Here is a 20055-nt window from a genome sequence, read left to right on the forward strand (position 1 = left end):
CTACTGGGTTGGCTCATCCAGTCTTGATGTGAGGGCTTGTGCCTGGTCCTATTGTAACTTGTTATGCCAAGCTTGGTTGCTATCCCTGGGAGGCCTGGTCTTTTCTGAAGTGAAGCAGAGGAAGAATGGATCTGGGGGAGAAGGGAGATGGGGGGAAAGGACTGGCAGGACAGGAGGGAGGGAAAACTGTGGTCAGGATATAATTTATGAAATAGATAGATAGATACCCCCATAATAGACTGCTGGCAATGGTCGAGAGACAGCTGGAACTGACCTACTCTGGTGATGGAATGGCCAAACACCCTAATAGTCATGCCAGAAACCCCATCCAAGGACTGAGGGATCTGGATGCAGAAATCTATGGCTAGGTCCTGGGTGGAAAGAGAGAGGGTTTATATGAGCGAGAATTTAGTGAGAAAGAGGAGGGTTTATATGAGCGAGAATTGTTGAAACCAAGGTTGGATAAAGCACAGGGACAAATAGCCAAATGAATGGAAATACATAAACTATGAACCAAAGGCTGAGGGGCCCCCAACTGGATCAGGCCCTCTGAATAGGTGAGACAGTTGATTGGCTTGATTTGTTTGGGAGGCATCTAGGCAGTGGTACCGGGTCCTGGGCTCATTGCATGAGTTGGCTGTTTGAAATCTGGGGCTTATGCAGGGAAGCTTGGCTCAGTCTGGGAGGAGGGGACTGGACCTGCCTGGACTGAGTCTGCCAGGTCGATCTCAGTCCTGGGGGGAAGCTTTGCCCTGGAGGAGGTGGAAATGGGGGGTTGGCTGGGGGGAAGGGGAGGGGGGCAGGAGGGGGGAGAACAAGGGAATCTGTGGCTGATATGTAGAACTGAATGGTATTGTAAAATAAAATAAAAGGAAAAAATTAAAAATAAAAAGTCATTTTACCCACAAAAAAGAAATAGATAGATAGATAGATAAATAAATAAGTGAATAAATGAATAAATAAATAGTTTAAAAAGAGAAGTCTATGCAATTGTGTTTTGATTACAAAATATTCTTCATAGCCTTGTGTGTTTAAACACATATTTCTCCATCCAGTGACACTGTTTTGGAAAATTATAGAACATTTAGCAAGTGGAGCCTTGCTGGAGGAAGGTTTTGAGGTTTGATTGCCAGATTTTGCTTGATGTTCTATTTCCTGTTTACATATGCTGCAATGTGGTCTGTCGGGTCCCTGCTCCTGCTTCTGTGATTTCTTTACCTCTGACCATTTCGTTCTCACTGTGATTTCTTCAATCCCTCTGGAACTGTGAGCCAAAACAAACTCTTTCTCCCCTAAGTTATTTGTCCAGGTATTTTAATCATAGGAACAGACATGAAACTGGTACAGGAATTGATACCAAGAGCGTTGCTGTGGTAGACCTATGTGGCATCTAGGTTTGACTTTCGTTTTGTGGGAATAATGTGGATGATTTGGGAACTTTGGGCAGGGAAAGCCATTGAACGTTGCAAAAGGGGCTTAATAAGCCATTCTAGTGAAAGCTCAGAAGAACATGAGCAGTAGAGGCATGGCTCATAGAGTTTTAGAAGAAGACAAAGACTCTATCAGAACATGGGATATCTTGGCAAAGAACCTATCGGCATTCTGCCACTATCCTGAGAATTTTTATGAGGCCAAACCAAAAAGTAATGATTAATTTCTTAGGCAGAGGAAATTTCAGGTCAGTACAACACAGGCCATGGCCTGTTCTTACACAGATCCCTAACGAAAGACAGGAACAGGTAAGATACAAAGAACTTAAGAAACATGCGCTTTTGGAAAGGTAAAGAGCATGAGGAAGCTTAAGGTTGTATCCCAGGTCAGAAAAGAAAGAAGAAAGAGAGACACAGAGATAGACAGACAGACAAACAGACAGAGTTCCTAAAACCAGGTTCCCAAACTTACAATAGTCCTCTCCCCTCTTCTCTCTGAGTGCTGGGATTATGGGCTTGCACCACCATGTCAAATTCAAGTGAAATTTTAATAAAACTGAGTTGTTACCTTCCTCTTGGTCTTCAGCAGTATTTTCTGTACTTTCATCATTAGCCTTGGATAAATATGCAATATCCTTTGGTTGAAGTTGCTTGAACATACTCTGTTAAAATTAGCATTGGTAATGGATTACCTAGAGATTTTCTGATTTTCTTTTCCTTTAATGTTTTAAACAAGGTATTCACATTACAACTGGCAAGTACTAAAAATTAAGAAAAATAAATAAATCTCTTATATGTGTCTTCTAAATATAGACCATATTGCATTTGCTTAGGTTCTCTGACTGTGTAAACAAGCCAGGGAAGTCTAAAGATGATATATCCATGGACAGAGGGTATCCAAGGTGCATACTTTAAAGAAAAATTAGTTTCAAAATACCTAAATATTATTTACTCCTCAGAAAACTGTGAGGACTTTTACAATAATGATTTTTAATCCCATATGGGAATTTGCAATAGCACTGTGCAAAATGTTTAAAACATTTTCAATGGCAGAAATGCCTTGGGTGTTTAAAAAAGATATCTAAGAAGCTTCAAAGTACATGACATTTACTCCAAACCAAATGTCATATAGGCTCCCTTTGGGATTAAAGGCCTAAATATTTTGTGAGAAACTTTCCCTATGGAAAAAAATCAGCTATATGAAATAGTGAAGAAATATGAAAAAAATTAGGATATATTTGAATAACATGTAAATATGAGGTAATATAGGCAGGCCTTTCACATTGAAGAAATACAAAAAATAGAGCAAGCATTAATTCAAATAAAGGCATAAAAACATTTCTTCTAAGTGTATGAAATTCACCAGGTTCTTTTTTACACACTTTATTTTCCATATTCTATAAGCTGCAAGATGACCATGATGATGATGATGATATTATTTCTTCAAGTTTTCTGGCTAGTCCAAAATGTTGAGTCTCAAATGGGTAACAGTTATGAGCCACTGTTACCTTATTCCTCATGTTCTCTGACATCATTCCCCATGGCCCCTTCTTTGTCCTTTGGTTGGGACCCTCACAGTCACATCCCAAAATATATTATTGCAATAAAAATTTTCTCTGTCACTACCACACCCAACTTAAACACAAACCCTTCCAACTTAATACGATATTGTCTCTTCCTACATAACGTTTATGCTATTTTTCCTATTATTTTGTTGTTTTGCTCTTATACTACCACCTTCTACCACAACCCCCAGGATCTCACAGCCTAGCACTTGCTTAATACTGAATAAATTATTCAAATTATTTAAAGTCCGAACAATTGAAAGTTATGCCAAGAGGCCTCAAGTACTAACAGCTACATTACAACATCATGAGTCTTTCAATTGTTTAGTATAATTATAAAACCATATAGTAGCACACATGTATGCTCTTTGTATTATATTGAGTCTTGATATAGTATAATGCCAAGAAAGTCAGTGGGTATCATGTTTATTATACTAATGGTTTTATTGTTGAAATGCATATAAGATTCAATACATTGTAACAGAACAGCACAAGTTCCATTCTACAGTGTGATTAAACAGGCAATGATGTTGCTCACCTCTTTTCTGCCATAAGACTACTGAAGATTACTAGGTAACAAAGGAAGAGCTGAAACTTCAGGTGATGGCTGGTATTTCAAATTTGAGTTAAACTCAACTTTTGAGTGACTGGGGATGACAATACATAGGCACAAAATAAATTCAGGAGCAAACACTGCTACATTGTCTGTTTAATCAAAAGTATTTTGATTGATGTTTAACATGTAAGGAATTTCTAGGATTGGAATGCAAAAATAATGAAGAAAATGTGGAAGTAAATCCAAGGACAGGGTTTTGCTTAAGCTGTGTAACTTATAAGGTATAATATGTTCTTATGGGATAAGAAAGTATTAAATCAGAATAAAAATTTTGAAATAAGTTTTTTAAATTATGATCTATTGATTCTCAAGAGCAGTCTAGAGAATTTTTGTGTGCACTGTGGTACACCATTTACCAAAGAAAATTATCTTAAACAAAAATTTCAGTGTAAATACTTATGTACCACTCCATGTTTCTTTTCAGGAACATCATGACATTTTCGCTCTTCCTCTGATGGCACGTGTACAGCTGATTCTGCTGAGAAATCCATATAGATAATTAAAACACTCTCAGAAGACTTTTTTGAATCATAGTCTATATGCCTATAGAATATCCAAAATGATGAAAACTGAATTTTAATTTTCCAGTTAAAAACTTTGATTAAAATTAAAGTTATTTGGATATTGACTGACTTGAGAAATCCATGTAATTACAAAAAGCTTCAATATATCATATACACATAGTCAGTAGAGAATGATATGTTACAGGCATGAATAAATACTAAAGCCCATTCCCAACTATTCTACCAAATATGCTGAACATATTTACAGAAATAAAAATAAAAAACATGTGGGTTCAAACAAAATCATATTGAAATATATTCTCTATTTATAAGAGTGAATTTGGGAGTTCAATTAGCCATTTTCTTCAAAGAATAACTATTCCCTTCCGAACCTAATTTTGTGAACACCCTACTCCTTACATTAAAATTTTTATCTTATCTGGTACTTTGAAAAGCTTCTTTTTTCACCTAAGACTTAATATAATATTTGAAAATATTATTATTGTGGTTATATTTTTGTAATAAGATATAATTTGCTGTCTGTGGTATGCTGGTAACACTTTTCAACACATATTTTTATAACATGAATTATAAGTTACTTCTTCATATATAATCATTTTCTCCTGGACTAGAAAGAACAATTTTACCTTCATCTTTGTACAGTCAGTCTTAAATTCATTTTAAACAATAATTATTTATGAAGTTCCTAGTAAGAACTACCCTTGAAATTTAAAAGTCATTGGCAAAAGTTTAAATCAGGAACTTCAAGAAGTAAAGCTTGATTTGACCCCTAAAGAGTGATCTTAGGAAGACTGAGGACAAAAAGAATAAAACCATGAAAATAATTAGTAAAAGAGACTGCTAAGTGACTAATGTTCTGTCACATCAGGAGAGTTAATACTGAAGGGATAGGAAAGAGACTATCAAAGGTTTATATAAAACTTAAAGATTGTTGCACATTAATATTTGAAAAAATATCCTTCATATTCATTTTTACAACTTAGATAATTGTAAATATGAGGACAGAATCAATGTTAAAAACTATTAATGTTTGAAAAAAGAAAAAAGAGGATATAGATAAGAGGTAGATTATTGAATCTACTTTGAAAAAAAGATATAGAAATAATAGGATAAAAGAGTAGATTATTGAATCTACTCCAAAAAATGGAAGATATAGAAATAAGATAAAAGGTAGAATTTTGAATATACTCAGAAAAAAGAGAGAGTTTGGATATGATAAGATAAAAGGTAGATTATTGAATCTACTTTTAAAAAAGAACTACTTGTTTATAGGATAAGTAATGAAATTACATTTCAAACATTTATACTTACTTGTTCCATAAAGATTAATGTTATTAACTCACCTTCTTGGAACCACCTCCCACACTTTATATCAGGGACTTTGTTTGGAACAGAATCATTTTCCTCAAGAGTAGGCTGTATGGGTTTAGAAATACGGTACTTTCGTAACTCTTGAACATTTCATGAAAGATGAGGTTAGATATACAGAAAAAATAAAAGATTAATTACCTTTGATAGAGGATATTCTTTGGGGCTGTCTAAAAATGTCAAAGAGAGGAATAGTGAATTCCATGGAAACCTAATATTTACCATATACATTCATGTAGAATTAGTATAGAAAATAATCCTCATGAATGAGAATGGGTATTTTCATGTTAAGTTTGGTGGGTTCTTGCATGGTTTATGGTGTTTGGCCAAACCAAGAAAGAGCAATTCAAAGATATCAACTGGAAAAAAAATAACACAATAGCTGAAAATAAACTCAGAGTTTCCCATAAATAAGAGCGCAATCCAAAGAAATATAACACTGACGCAATAGAGGCACAAACATTTGGTGATAACCAAAAACTGTCTGATTGGATTTAAGGTCCACTGCATGAGATGGAAACCAAGCCCAACACTGCTCAGGTGGCCAAGAACCTGAGACCCAATAGGCCATGGACCTAAGGGAAAACCCAATACTATTGTTCCGCTAAAGAAACGTAGCGATAAAATGATTCCTGACAACATTTGCTACATCCACAGATCAGTGTCTTGTTAAGCCAACATCAGAGAAGCTTCCTCCTGCAGTAGATAAGAAATAATACAGAAGTCTATAGCTGAACAATGTGTAGAGTGAGAAACCTTAGAGCACTCAGTCCTAAATGGATTATCCTCATCTGACTCCTCCCCTCAAGGTTCAGGGAGCTGTAGCTAGAGTTTTCCTTGCCCATAGTCAGGACAAATCTTTGTCTCCCGCCAGTCCCACAGCCACTCAGACCCAACCAAGTAAACACAGAGACTTATATTGCATACAAACTGTATGGCCGTGGCAGGCTTCTTGCTAACTGTTCTTATAGCTTAAATTAATCCATTTCCATAAATCTATACCTTGCCACATGGCTCGTGGCATACCGGCATCTTCACATGCTGCTTGTCATGGCGACGGCTGGCAGTGACTCCTTCCGCCTTCCTGTTCTTTCTTTTCTCCTCACTGTTAGTCCTGCCTAGCCACTGGCCAATCAGTGTTTTATTTATTGACCATCAGAGTAATTTGACATACAGACCATCCCACAGCAGGGAGCTATGTGGGAGAGGAGACAGAAAGACTGTAAGATTCAGAAGGGATGGGGTAGCAACAAGGAAAATAGTGTCTTCCAGACACAACAAGACTAACAGATAAACTCGTGCACAAGACCTACCCAGGTCTCAGCCAAATGGTGTTCCAGCACTGAGACGGGGAAGGGAACATAGGCTCCCCAACCCTAATAAGAAATTATCTCAATTGACAACCACTCACAAAGGAAAAGTGCAGTCCTCATCCCTCATCTATGAAACTTCTCTTTGCAACAGATGGAGACCACTACAGAAAACCACAACCAATCAGAATGCAAAGTTGTTGGTCTCAGTCTAAATGGATACATCTACAAAAAAAATTTCTCTCACCTAAGGGAACACTTCAGAAGAGGTGGAAAGAACTTTCATATTGCTTGTGGTTTTTACTGTGATCTTGGCATATTGATTTCTTTTGTTGCTTGTGTATTTGATGTGAGATTCTAGCCTGCCTCATACTGGGTTAGTATCTGGATCTAGGTCTTAAAGTGAAGTCCTAGAGGATAGTATTTTAGGGAACTCAACAAACAAAGCCAGAACTTAATGTCCAGAGCTAGGCAAGGGTGTATGAAGGTGATATGAGCAGACTTGAGTCTAGGGCAGTGATTCTCAACCCATGGGTCATGACCCCTTGGCTTAAATGACCCTTTCACAGGAGTCATATGTCAGATATCCTACATATCAGATATTTACATTATGATTCAAAACAATAGCAAAATTACAGTTATGAAGTAGCAACAAACATAATTTCATGGTTGGGGGGTCACTACAACACAAGGAATTGTATTAAAGGGTGGCAGCATTAGGAACGTTAAGAACTACTACTCTACGCACTCACATTTTGGTTATTATTGGAACTTCGGCAGGTTCTCTTATACTACACAATTCTTTAAATTATTAGTTAATATGTCTGGGGATGTGTGTAAATCTAAACTATAAGAATATCCAGGGTATGAGTTTAAGAGTAGAAAGTGTTCAATATGTGATATGTAAGTATATAAAAAGTTAATTAATTTAAAACACTATGAAATAGGCTGTCAAAATTAAAAATAAATCGACTTTCCACAGAAAAATTAGAAAGAACTAGTCTGCTAAAGAAGTCTCTGTCCAAATTATTTGCTATAATTTTATTGAATTTAACGTATAATTGATATATTTTTCCTCCAGTATTAAATTTGAAGCAGAATAGGAAACAATGACAGTTCAGGGTTGTTTACTTTATGGCTGCATTCCTGACCACTCTTATGACTGAAACACCAGGCCTTTGTTTTCAGCTCTCTTTTAGACCTGCATGGTGTTTTCCTAGGATCTAAGAAGACTTTATAATAGAAACATAGATATAATTGTCTTGGTTATGGACTAGAGAAACCTCTGAGTGGGACATGAAAAATGTGCCCATGTCCCTTTAAGGCATGAAAACAGAAATTTCTTCTTGGAGGAGTTTAACCAAGAGTGAACCCAAATTTGACATTTCTGCTTCTCTCCCTGTCTTCCCTCTGTAATTTGTGATTACTGAATTATCGGTAGTCTGCCTGTTGTGTGTTACTAATGTGTCCCCGTTGCCTGCCTGTGGTGGTTTGAATGGGAATGGCCCCCATTGACTCCTCTTTGAAGAACACATAGGGAATGGCACTATTAGGAGGTGTGGCCTTGTTGGAGGAAGTGTGTCACTGTGGGGGCGGGCTTTGAGATCTCATATGCTCAAGTTGGCCTCAACTAACCCCAAAAAGCACTTGAAACCATATGCAGATGTCATTGATCTATATCTACATGTTACTTCCAGCATTTCTTGGCCTGTTAAACAGGCTTAGTACATGGTAGAATAGTAGGTTGAATATATAGTCTTAGATGATCTCAAGGCATATTTGTTGTTGTTGTTGTTGTTGTTGTTTTGACAGGATTTCTCTGTGTAGTTTTGGTGCCTGTCCTGGAACTCACTCTGCAGACCAGGCTGGCCTCAAACTCATAGAGATCCGCCTGACTCTGCCTCCTGAGTGCTGGGATTAAAGGTGTGTGCCACCACCACCTGGCCTCAAGGCATATTATTAATTTGACTATAGGGTCTGGCAAAAATTCAGTCCCCTTGAAAGCATGAGATATTTTTAGAAAAATATATCACCACAATAAAGACACATAAAAGAAGATATAAATGATTTGTTATCAACTTTAAACAAATTACCTTGAAGTAGCAAATACCTTTCTTGAAACATTCAGATTAACACCAATAACTGCTTTATTTACTTCAAATTCTTCAATGAAATTTGGAGAATATGGACAGTAATGAGGAGACTGTGAGCATTTCAAATATTTTGAGGTACTTGTCCCATAGAAATTAACATTACAAAATTTACCTGCTAAAAATGATTTCACTGGAGTCATATCCCAGGCCTCCTTTGGAAGAGATTCTTCCTTTACAATGGTAGGCTGTATGAATTTTTAAAAAAAAAGATATTTAATGGTTCTTGTGCCAGTAATAGAATATGAAATTAATGATTCAGAATAAAATTAAAAGTAACTACCTTTGATTGAGGGCATTTCTTAGAAAATTCTGAAATGTTCAAGAAACATAGTCAATTAAACACAAATATGGCAATATTGACTCTATATTTATGAAGAGTTAGTATGAAAAATAATCATCACAGATCACTTGGTAATAGCTATTTAATTTTCTTTTAATGAATTTTTACTTTGTTTTATTTTAGACAACTAAGGAACATGCAGAAATCCAATGAACAAAATTAAACCATAGTTGTAAATTATACTTAAAATTATGCAAAAGAATATGATCTTGTAGGAAAAGCATATATTCCTATGTGAGATTGTTAACTGATTGAAAGAAATCTGATCTGCAGTTTTAGGAAGAAATCATGACATGAGGAGGCATTTCCTTCATTGAAGTTAATAACTGAATGGGTCAGCACATATCTCTAATGAAACATTTAAGAGACATTCAAACAACACTATAAGAGCTATTCATGTTCTCCACATCATATTCTAATTTCTGCACCACCAGTCAACTTTAAAACTTCAAAGATGTAAATGATTTACATATTGTAGTTTTGAAATTTGATCAGTGCAGGTATTCATGTGCAGAATGACATTGCATAAAGATTCTCCTCAATGGACACATATGTGGACTACTATTTAGACATTTAGACTTTATTTCCTTTTTGCAGTATATGTGTCTTTTTGGTAAATGCTTTTCATAATATATGTGAACCCAAACTATAAGAAAAGGGAGGATACAAGAGTGTGAATATATCTCAAAGTTAATATATATGTGTGTGTGTGTGTGTGTGTGTGTGTGTGTTTGTGTGTGTGAACCAACAACTACAAAAATAGTTCATTAAAAATCACTTTGTGAGATATGATTGTCAAACAAAAAACAAAGTTGTCACCAAAGAATAATAAAGTACTGATTTGCTACATCTCAAATCAGAGTAGTGCTTAATATTAGAGATGTTATGTATTCAATAAATAACCATGTATGTCCTTTTTTTACAATTATATTACTTGGTGAAGCATAGAAACAGTCAAGTAGAATTTCATCAATTAACAATCCTATAAGGAAGTTAGCTATTATTTCAAAACCAGATGATGATTCTGCATTTAAATAAATCTCTTCTGAATCCCTAAGATCATTATAATCTACATCTTTGATACCTTACATTTACAGAGATAACCGAGTGCTGTAGTTCACCACATGACTCTCACTCCCTCTTGGTTCCAATCACTCATATAATAGCAATAATCTCATTTTCATTTGAATCAACATATATCAAAGATTTCTGAGATGGTTTCCCTACAGTTCCTTATCATTAACTCTAAATTTGCATATGTTACTTATTTATTCCTGTGTTTGTTTGTTTTAAATCAACATGACACAAGACACAAGATAGAGTCTTGAGAAGAGGGAACCTCAGTTGATAATATGCCCTCATCAGATTTTCCTGCAGGCAAGCCTGTGGAGCAGTTTCTTGACTACTGATTGATATGGAACATCCCAGCCCCACTGCGAGTAGAGCCACTCCTGGGGTATATAATAAAGCAAACTGAGTAAGCTAGGAAGAGCACGTCCATAATCAGCATTCTTTCATGGCTTCTACTACAGTTCCTGCCTCCAGGGACTGGCCTTGGCACCCATCCCTTGATGGGCAGCGAGCAGGGATATGTAAGCCAAATAAACCCTTTCCTCCTTGAGTTGCTCATGGTCATGGTGTTTACCACAACAACAGAAAGCAAAATAAGACACTTCCTATCTTCAGTTCCACTATGTAATCTTCCCAGCACATTATTTCCTTTTTGTAAATTGATCTTATAAGTAAATTCCCTTCCTTTTCATTTGGTGTTGATACAACTGTACAGATTAAGTCTCCAAACATGTAGATAGAATAGATGTGGAATTGATGATTAAAAAAAAAAAACTCATTGAATTACATTTTCTCCATGGCATTTCTGTGTTCATTCTCCCCTTCAGAAATAATAATAATATTTCGGTTTTCTTAGATACTGTCTTAAACTATCCACCAAAGGATCTTTCTCGATTTCTTTAATGAAAAGTCTACACACACTGGTGTGCTTAGAACACCGACTGCACCACTAGACACCTTCTTAGAAATGAGGAACCCCAGAAAATTTGAGCAAAAATTATTTCAAACATTGTCCACAACAGTTTGATGATGAAAATTTGAGCAGCTCTGGTCAGTGAGTCTCTTTCAAAATTCCTTTACTATAACTGAACTCTACAGAATCTATTCTCTATGTGGCATAATTTTCCCACCACATCTCCCAGTTTGAATCAACATCCTAAAGCACGAACTTTGGGATATTCCATGGACCTCTTGATGGAGACTTTTTTAAATTTTATTTTATAAGTTAATTTAATTCTACATATCAGCCATGGATTCCCTTGTCCTCCCCCCTCCCAGCCCCCCTCTCCCCCCACCCACCTTTCCCCCAGTCCACCCCCCATTCCCATCTCCTCCAGGGCAAAGACTCCCCTGGGGATTGAGTTCAACCTGGTAGATTCAGTCAAAACAGGTCCAGTCACCTCACCTCCTCCCAGGCTGAGCTAAGTGTCCCCCGCATACGTCCCAGGTTCCTAACAGCCAGCTCATACACTGAGGAAAGGTCCTGGTCCCACTGCCTGGGTGCCTCCCAAACAGTTCAAGCCAATCAACTGTCTCACTTATCCAGAGGGCCTGATTCAGTTGGGGGCCCCTCAGCCATTGGTTAATAGTTCATGTATTTCCATTCATTTGGCTATTTGTCCCTGTGCTTTTTCCAATCGTGGTCTCAACAATTCTCGCTCATACAAATCCTTCTCTTTCTCGCGAATTGGACTCCTGGAGCTCCACCTGGGGCCTGGCTGTGGATGTCTGCATCCAGTTCCCTCAGTCATTGGATGAGATTTCTAGCTCGACAATTAGGGTGTTTGGCCAACCTATCACCAGAGTAGGTCAGTTCGGTCACCCATTGCCCATAGTCTATTGTGGAGGTATCTTTGGATTTCTGTGGACCTCTCTAGCACTTTGCTTCTTCCTAGTCTTGTGTGGTCTTCATTTATCATGGTCTCTTATTTCTTGCTCTCCCTCTCTGTTCTTGATCCAGCTGGGATTTCCCACTCCCTTAGGCTCTCATTCTCTAGCATTTTGCCCTTCATTACCCTCATTCACAACCAGGTTGTTCACGTAGATCTCATCCATTTCTCTGTCATTGGGCGATCCCTGTGTCTTTCTTAGGGTCCTGTTTTCTAGGTAGCCTCCCTGAAGTTGTGAGTAGCAGTCTAGTCATCTTTGTTTTACATCTAGTATCCTCCTATGGGTGAGTACATACCATGTTTGTCTTTCTGAGTCTGGGTTACCTCACTCAGGATGATTTTTTTCTAGATCCATCCATTTGCCTGCAAACCACATGATATCATTGTTTTTCTCTGATGAGTAGTATTCCATTGTGTATATGTACCACATTTTATTTATCCGTTCTTCAATTGAAGGGCATCTAGGTTGTTTCCAGGTTCTGGCTATTACAAACAATGCTGATATGAACATAGCTGAGTGCCCTTGTGGTATGATTAAGCATTCCTTGGGTATATGCCCAAGAGTGGTATAGCTGGGTCTTGGGGGAGATTGATTCCCAATTTTCTGAGAAAGCACCATATTGATTTTCAAAGTGGTTGCACAAGCTTGCATTCCCACCAGCAGTGGAGGAGAGTTCCCCTAGCTCCACATCCTCTCCAGCATAAGGTGTCTTCAGTGTTTTTGATCTTAGCCATTCTGACAGGTGTAAGGTGGTATATCAGAGTCATTTTGATTTGCATTTCCCTGATGATTAGGGATGTTAAGCAATTCCTTAAATGTCTTTCAGCCATTTGAGCTTCCTCTGTTGAGAATTCTCTGTTGAGTTCTATAGCCCATTTCTTAATTGGACTGTTGGGCATTTTGTTGTCTAATTTCTTGAGTTCTTTATATATTCTGGATATCAGCCCTCTATCAGATGTGGGGTTGGTGAAGATCTTTTCCCATTCTGTAGGCTGTCACTTTGCCTTGGTGACCATATCCTTTGCTCTACAAAAGCTTCTCAGTTTCAAGAGGTCCCATTGATTGATTGTTTCTCTCAGTATCTATGCTACTGGTGTTATATTTAGGAAGTGATCTCCTATGCCAATGCATTCAAGACTACTTCCTACTTTCTCTTCTAGCAGGTTCAGAATAGCTGGATTTATGTTGAGGTCTTTGATCCACTTGGACTTAAGTTTTGTGCACAGTGACAGATGTGGATCTATTTGCAGCCTTCTACAAGTTGATATCCAGTTATGCCAGCACCATTTGTTGAAGATGCTTTCTTTTTTCCATTGTACACTTTTGGCTTCTTTGTCAAAAATTATATGTTCATATGTGTGCGGATTAATGTCAAGGTCTTCAATTCAATTCCATTGGTCCACATGTCAGTTTTTATGCCAGTACCAAGCTGTTTTTATTACTGTAGCTCTATAGTAGAGCTTGAGGTCAGGGATTGTGATGCCTCCAGAGGTTGTTTTATTGTACAGGATTCTTTTGGCTATCCTGGGTTTTTTGTTTTTCCATATGAAGTTGAGTATTATTCTTTCCAGGTCTGTGAAGAATTGTGTTGGTATTTTGATGGGGATTGCATTGAATCTGTAGATTGCTTTTGGTAAAATTGCCATTTTTTACTATGTTAATCCTGCCTATCCATGAACATGGGAGATCTTTCCATTTTCTGACATCTTCTTCAATTTCTTTTTTCAGGGATTTAAAGTTCTTGTCATATAGGTCCTTCACTTGCTTGGTTAGTTTTACCCCAAGGTATTTTATATCCTTTGTGGCTATTGTAAAGGGTGGTGTATCTCTGATTTCCTTCTCAGCCTGTTTGTCAATTGTACATAGGAGGGCTAGTGATTATTTTTTAGTTGATCTTGAATCCTGCTATGTTGGTGAAGGTGTTTATAAGCTGTATCGGTTCCTTGGTTGAATCTTTGGGGTCACTCAAGTATACTATCATGTCATCTGCAAATAGGGAAAGCTTGACTTCTTCCTTTCCAATTTGTCTCTTGATGGAGACTCTTAACCTATGACTGAAGCCTCATGTCTTTCCTTTCTCTGGTGCTATTTTAGGTCTGATGGTATTATACTGGGATTTAAGAACATTTTCAACTGACATTAAATAATATATACAGCTGAGGACAGATGTTGATTATACACAAGATATAGCACTGAAGAAGGATCTAATACATCAGATCTTTATACCTTCCCCAAAGTGAGGAAACAAGACTATGGGAACACATTGTTCAGTCTCTCACACACAATTCTGCATTAGCAGCTCACTTTATGGTGTTTTCACATGAGCAATCCCCTACCTATGATTTTCATATGAATTTCATGCGCCCCACATGATCCCTTTCTTCATTCCCTTCATTTCCTCTCTATCTTTTCTACCATTCTTTTTTTTTTTTTTTTTTTTGGTTTTTCGAGACAGGGTTTCTCTGTGTAGCTTTGCGCCTTTCCTGGAACTCACTTGGTAGTCCAGGCTGGCCTCGAACTCACAGAGATCCGCCTGGCTCTGCCTCCCGAGTGCTGGGATTAAAGGCGTGCGCCACCAACGCCCGGCTCTTTTCTACCATTCTTAATGCATCCCCATTCTTCACCGTGCCCACCTACATCCTAACCTCCCTTAGGCATTAAACACCTGAGAAGGAACTCAAGCCCTCCCCCTTTGTGATACAACTCATTTAGCCGTCTTAAAACTTGTCCTTGACCTGCAGATTACTGCAACCTAATATATCCTGTTACTTAGTAAATATTTAAGAGGTAACTTTTCTGGCTCAGGGTATACATAACTCCTTGTGTTTCAAATGAATATTCTAGCAAAGGACATTTTATTGTAAGATTCCTCACCTTTTTCCTGACACATCACCATTTTTTCTCCTTTTTGATTTTCAGCCATTGATAAATAACCAACATCCTGTGTTTGAATTTGCTTGAAAATATTCTGTTAAATAAGCATCAACAATTAGTTACAACATTTTCAAATCACTTTCCAGCAAAATCTGTTTTCTATTTTAAAAATCAATTAAATTTAATTTAAGAGGCAGGGAGAAATTGGAGGGGAAAAATGGGATGTGGATCAGATCCAAACACATTATATGTGAGTACAAACTTTAAATTTTAATTTAAAAATAAAAAAAAATCTAATTTGCCAGATGGTGGTGGCACACGCCTTTAATCCCAGCACTTGGGAGGCAGAGGCAGGCAGATCTCTGTGAGTTCGAGGCCAGCCTGAACTACAGAGTGAGTTCCAGGAAAGGCACTCAGCTACACAGAGAAACCCTGTCTCAAAAAATAAAAAAAAAAAATCTGACTTAAAATAAGTATATATTGAAAAAGTATTATAATAATAATGACTCATCATGTTTTACTTATATAAATTTGTGTATACACACATATACATACACATGTATGTATGTATGTATGTAGATAATAATAATAAAAAATAAAAAGAGGTTATCAATTTGAGAATGGGGAGTCATGGAAGGGGTTTGAGGGAAGGTAGCTGGGAAAAGGAGGATGGAAAATGATGCAATTCCATTTAAGTCAAAAACATATTTCAAAAAATTTTATGTAGCGAGCCATCAAACAAATCTCCTGAACCTGATGATCACATTCACAAAAGTACAGGGGTACAAAACTAATGTTCAAAAATTGTTAACCTTCAAATGGCAAAGATATCAAGAAAGAAATCAGAGAAACAATTCCATTCATAGCAACCTAGTTAAAAAATCTTGGAATTAGTCTAACTAATGAAATGTACAAGTGTACAATGAAAACTTTAAGACATTGAAGAAGATACCAGAAGATGGAACGACCTTTTCGTGCTATTTTTTTTAATTTTGTATTGTTTATCAACTTGACATAAACTAGAGTCACATGAGAAAAAGGAACCTCAATTGAAGAATTGCCACCATCCGACTGACCTTAGGGCATGTCTGTGGGCATTTTCTTGAATAATGACTGATATGGGAGGCCCCAGACCACTATGGGCAGTGACATGGGCAGGAGGCTCTGGCTTCCATAAGAAAGCAAGCTGAATAAGTGAAGGAGAATAACCCAGTTCCCCCATGGTTTCTGCTTCATTTCCTACCTCTAGGTTCCTACTCTAACTCCTGCTTCAGCTCCCCTTGATGATTAACTCTAATCTGTTAGGCATAATAAACTGGTTCCTCCATGGTTGCTTTCAGTCATGGTTTTTATCAAAGTAACAACAACAACAAAAAGAAAAAAACTTGAACATCTCATATTCTAAAATATATACACAAATGTGTGTGTATTTGTGGGAGGGGATACGTGTGTTCAGTTGGAGCTACCCTACACAGGGCACTATGCTTATCCCAGAAGCCATACGTTGTCCAATTTCCCAGGGCCTGAGTGTGGGATACCTCATCTCAAGTTGTTGCTCTGATATGTCCCTGGGAAGCCCTCCCCAAAACAGTAGAGATTATTCCTATTGCTCTTGGTTGACCATCATAACTTGATGATAAGACCCTATTGCTGAAGACACTGCACACTATAACATTGGTTATAGAATGTGGATAAATCAAGTTGGGACTGACCAAAAAACTTCCTCCGTGCTGGTTAGCTCTCATAGTATTGGAAGTTTGCAATATAAGTAGCTGAAGAATAATATCATCAACAGTCTTACCCAATTGTGAACCCTGTGAACTGCAATAATGATCATCATAGAAAGATAGGCCTATGTTTGTAGTAGTGGTATGAATGTTACGGAGGTAACCAACCACTTTCTTGTTTGATTTAAAGCCTGCTCCACAGGAAGAAACATATGCCTGGTACTGTGCCTCTGGCTAAAAATCCATAATTGATGGATGATCTCACAGGCCCCAAGGGTATACCTGCAACTTTTATCTTACTAAGGGGACATAATATTAAATTGTCCTCTCAGTTTACATCTCTCTACCTGCAGATCTTAGACCTCAACAGATATTTGTGTTCATGTGGCAGATTATAATTAGCACAGACTCAAAACTGGCCAAAGAACAAAGAGTAAGTGACTGTGGAGAGCTCAGTCACAAATGCAATATCTATATCACACCTCTTCCCCACAATTCAGAGATCATTATAGGAGAGGGGACAGAAAGATTGTAAGGGTCATGGGTTGGAGAGGAACAGAGCAAAATAGTGTCTTCAGGATGTGACAAAATAGCTATACTTAAGAACTTAAAGCATCTATAATTGCCTGCACAAGGTCATCACAAGATCAAACCATTTGGTATTCTAGAAGGAAATGGGAATGAGTACATGAATCTTCTCCCCTAACTGAAGAGTTAAGGACAGCTAATGGCTTTTCAGAAAGGAAGAATCAGTTTTCTTTAAGGGTGTGGCTCTGGTAGGTAGAACACACTCCATGATAGGAAAGGATCATGGGGGACAGAATAGATAAGGAGGTATAGAGACTGGGATAGCAGGAGACGGGAGCTACAATGGGGAAAATAGAGGGCAAGTGTTTTGACTTGGGGTGGAGTAAGAAGTGTATTACAAGGAGAGAGGGAAGGTGGAGAGATAAATAACACTAAGGATGTCTGAAAGGGGCATAAGACAACTTATTTTATGAGCTTACATATATTCATATACATTAGATAGATAGATAAATAGATACATACATACATACTCAAGTAATAAGTATATGACAACTCCTGTTCTCTTCTACATGTCCTTCTATATTCAGAAATATCTTCTCTGAGCTCTTATTTCTGTTCACACTATCATCCCAATCATAAATTTGAGTAAAGCACAGCAATCTTTTCCCACCTCTGTCTCTTCAGGGTACCCTACCAGAGTGTGCCATCACATCTGAATACATGAAATTCTCTATCTTGACATCAAATATGTTCATGAAGAAGTTGTGTTTACTGATTCTATTTTCACTTTGTCATAATTTTGTAGAAGTTAGTGTTTACTGATTCTATTTTCACTTTGTCATAATTTTGTATGTTGAGTGCCTGATTACTTAGTTCTTAGCTGATACTTAGTAATTTACATTATTCAAAGTCATGCAAGTAATATGACTACTGTGAGACCTGAAACACTAATATATTCAAATAGCATATGTTTTTCAATAGTTTTCTCCAAACTAGACTTCTAGATACTGACATGAACTCATAACAGTTTGCACTAAATTCAGTCCTGATACATTCTGGTATTCAGTAAAGTCACTGGGTAACATTTTAATATAGTTTCTGACTCCCTTTATTGAAATATGATGAGTTCGAAGGTTATTGTTTGGAGCATAGCACCCCTGGCCCTGATGGAAGGTACTTTGTCTTTATAGGAAGTGGGACTAATTGTGTATACCTGTGATATCTCCCACACCAGAGATGCTAGGAACCAAAATGTGTAAGTGAAACTTATGCATTGATAGTACTGACTGGTCATAGGAAACCTCAATTTTTAACTAATGGCCCTTTCTAATGCATCAAATTGTGGGGTGGTCCCCTTGAAATCATTCAAACTTTAAAGTGATTAGTTTTAAGTCTCAAATTTGATCTATTCTTTAAATAGGTAAGTAGGCTATAAAAATGGAAAACAATAGTAAAAATAAAATTTTTCAGATACATCCAAGAATCAAGGTTATATGTTAAGTTTATATTGTAAAAACATTCTTATTTCATAACTAAGTAAATGGTGTTGAAATTAAACATTAAGTCATGATCTATTGATTCTGAGGGACTCATTTTACATTATTTTACCATGAGAAACATCAATATGTAATTCAAATTTAAATACTTAAATACCAGTGGCGGATTCTTTTCAAAGTCATCATGACTATTTGGTTCTTCCTCTGATGTCAATTTTACAGCTGGTCCTTCTGGCAAGTCCACATATGTGATTAAAATAAACCAGGAAAACATTTAAATAACATGATAACAATTGTTCCATATACAGAAAAATTAAACATTAGTAATAACACCAACTGGGCTTTTGATTTTCCAGTTATAATCTTCAAACAGGTTTACTCAACAGGATAACTACTGACTTATTTAACTATCAAAAGCCTCTGTGCATTAGTTAGACAGCAGCCAAGTGTATCATGTACACAACATACACACATCTCAAAGAGTCAGTAACAATCACTCCATTAAACACCAATGAACGCACCTTTGAAAGCAAATAGAAAAAGATATATGGATTTACAGTATTTGCAGTATTACAACATTTACAGTAAACCACACACTTTTCTGTATTGAGTCACATGTCATAATCTATTGTCCATTTTCCTCTCTGACTACTCATTCTGTGTAATTACAGAACTTGAAATTTACATTGGTAAAACTGACTGGTTATAGACAAGATCATTGTGTAGTTACTCTAATGTATAGTTAATGTAACTTAGAGCTGAAACACTACGTCCACTTCCTACAGGCTGGCTTCCTTCTCTAAACGCTCAGTGTCACCAGGCTGTCTTTCTTCATTACGGTTCTCTTTGCCTCGATGACCACACTTGCTTTCCATGGCACTCCCCTTGGTGCTTTTGCTCATCTTCCCTTTGTATCTTTGTCATTTCCATTGGAAATTGTTTCTTTATTGGTCTATTCATTTTGCTTCTGGACTACATTGGTGGTCTTGTACATTATTTTTGCCTAAATTCCAATAATCACTATACTGAACAATTCATTATCGTGATCCTGAGGACTGTAAATTAAAAGAGCTGAGTAGATTTTTTTTTTTACATAATGCCTGATCTCACAGGTAAAGAATGATTTATGCAGATACTGGGACATCAAACAGCAAGAGCATGGT

General features: G+C 37.0%; 1 protein-coding gene across 11 annotated transcripts in view; it reads right to left on the reverse strand.

The window, feature by feature from the left end:
- The window catches only part of LOC102926471 (uncharacterized), a 139652-nt gene that overhangs the window by 76875 nt on the left and 42722 nt on the right, over positions 1 to 20055 (reverse strand). For 6 of the 11 annotated variants that reach the window (XR_013045368.1, XM_076553561.1, XM_076553557.1 and 3 more), the window contains 8 exons: positions 19050 to 19123; positions 15142 to 15235; positions 9247 to 9275; positions 9079 to 9151; positions 5645 to 5673; positions 5479 to 5551; positions 4016 to 4086; positions 1999 to 2092 (listed from right to left, as the gene is read on the reverse strand). Coding sequence is in view for 9 of the 11 variants with exons in the window: in XM_076553561.1 (XP_076409676.1) it covers positions 1999 to 2092; positions 4016 to 4086; positions 5479 to 5551; positions 5645 to 5673; positions 9079 to 9151; positions 9247 to 9275; positions 15142 to 15235; positions 19050 to 19123 (537 nt within the window). In the remaining 2 variants the exon portion in view is untranslated. Of the gene's footprint in view, positions 1 to 1998; positions 2093 to 4015; positions 4090 to 5478; positions 5552 to 5644; positions 5674 to 9078; positions 9152 to 9246; positions 9276 to 15141; positions 15236 to 19049; positions 19124 to 20055 lie in introns of all 11 variants that reach the window. The other 5 variants (XR_013045369.1, XM_076553556.1, XM_076553558.1 and 2 more) reach the window with 1 other exon arrangement.

The sequence above is a fragment of the Peromyscus maniculatus genome, chromosome 17 (assembly GCF_049852395.1).
Source record: "Peromyscus maniculatus bairdii isolate BWxNUB_F1_BW_parent chromosome 17, HU_Pman_BW_mat_3.1, whole genome shotgun sequence".
Classification (NCBI taxonomy): domain Eukaryota; kingdom Metazoa; phylum Chordata; class Mammalia; order Rodentia; family Cricetidae; genus Peromyscus; species Peromyscus maniculatus.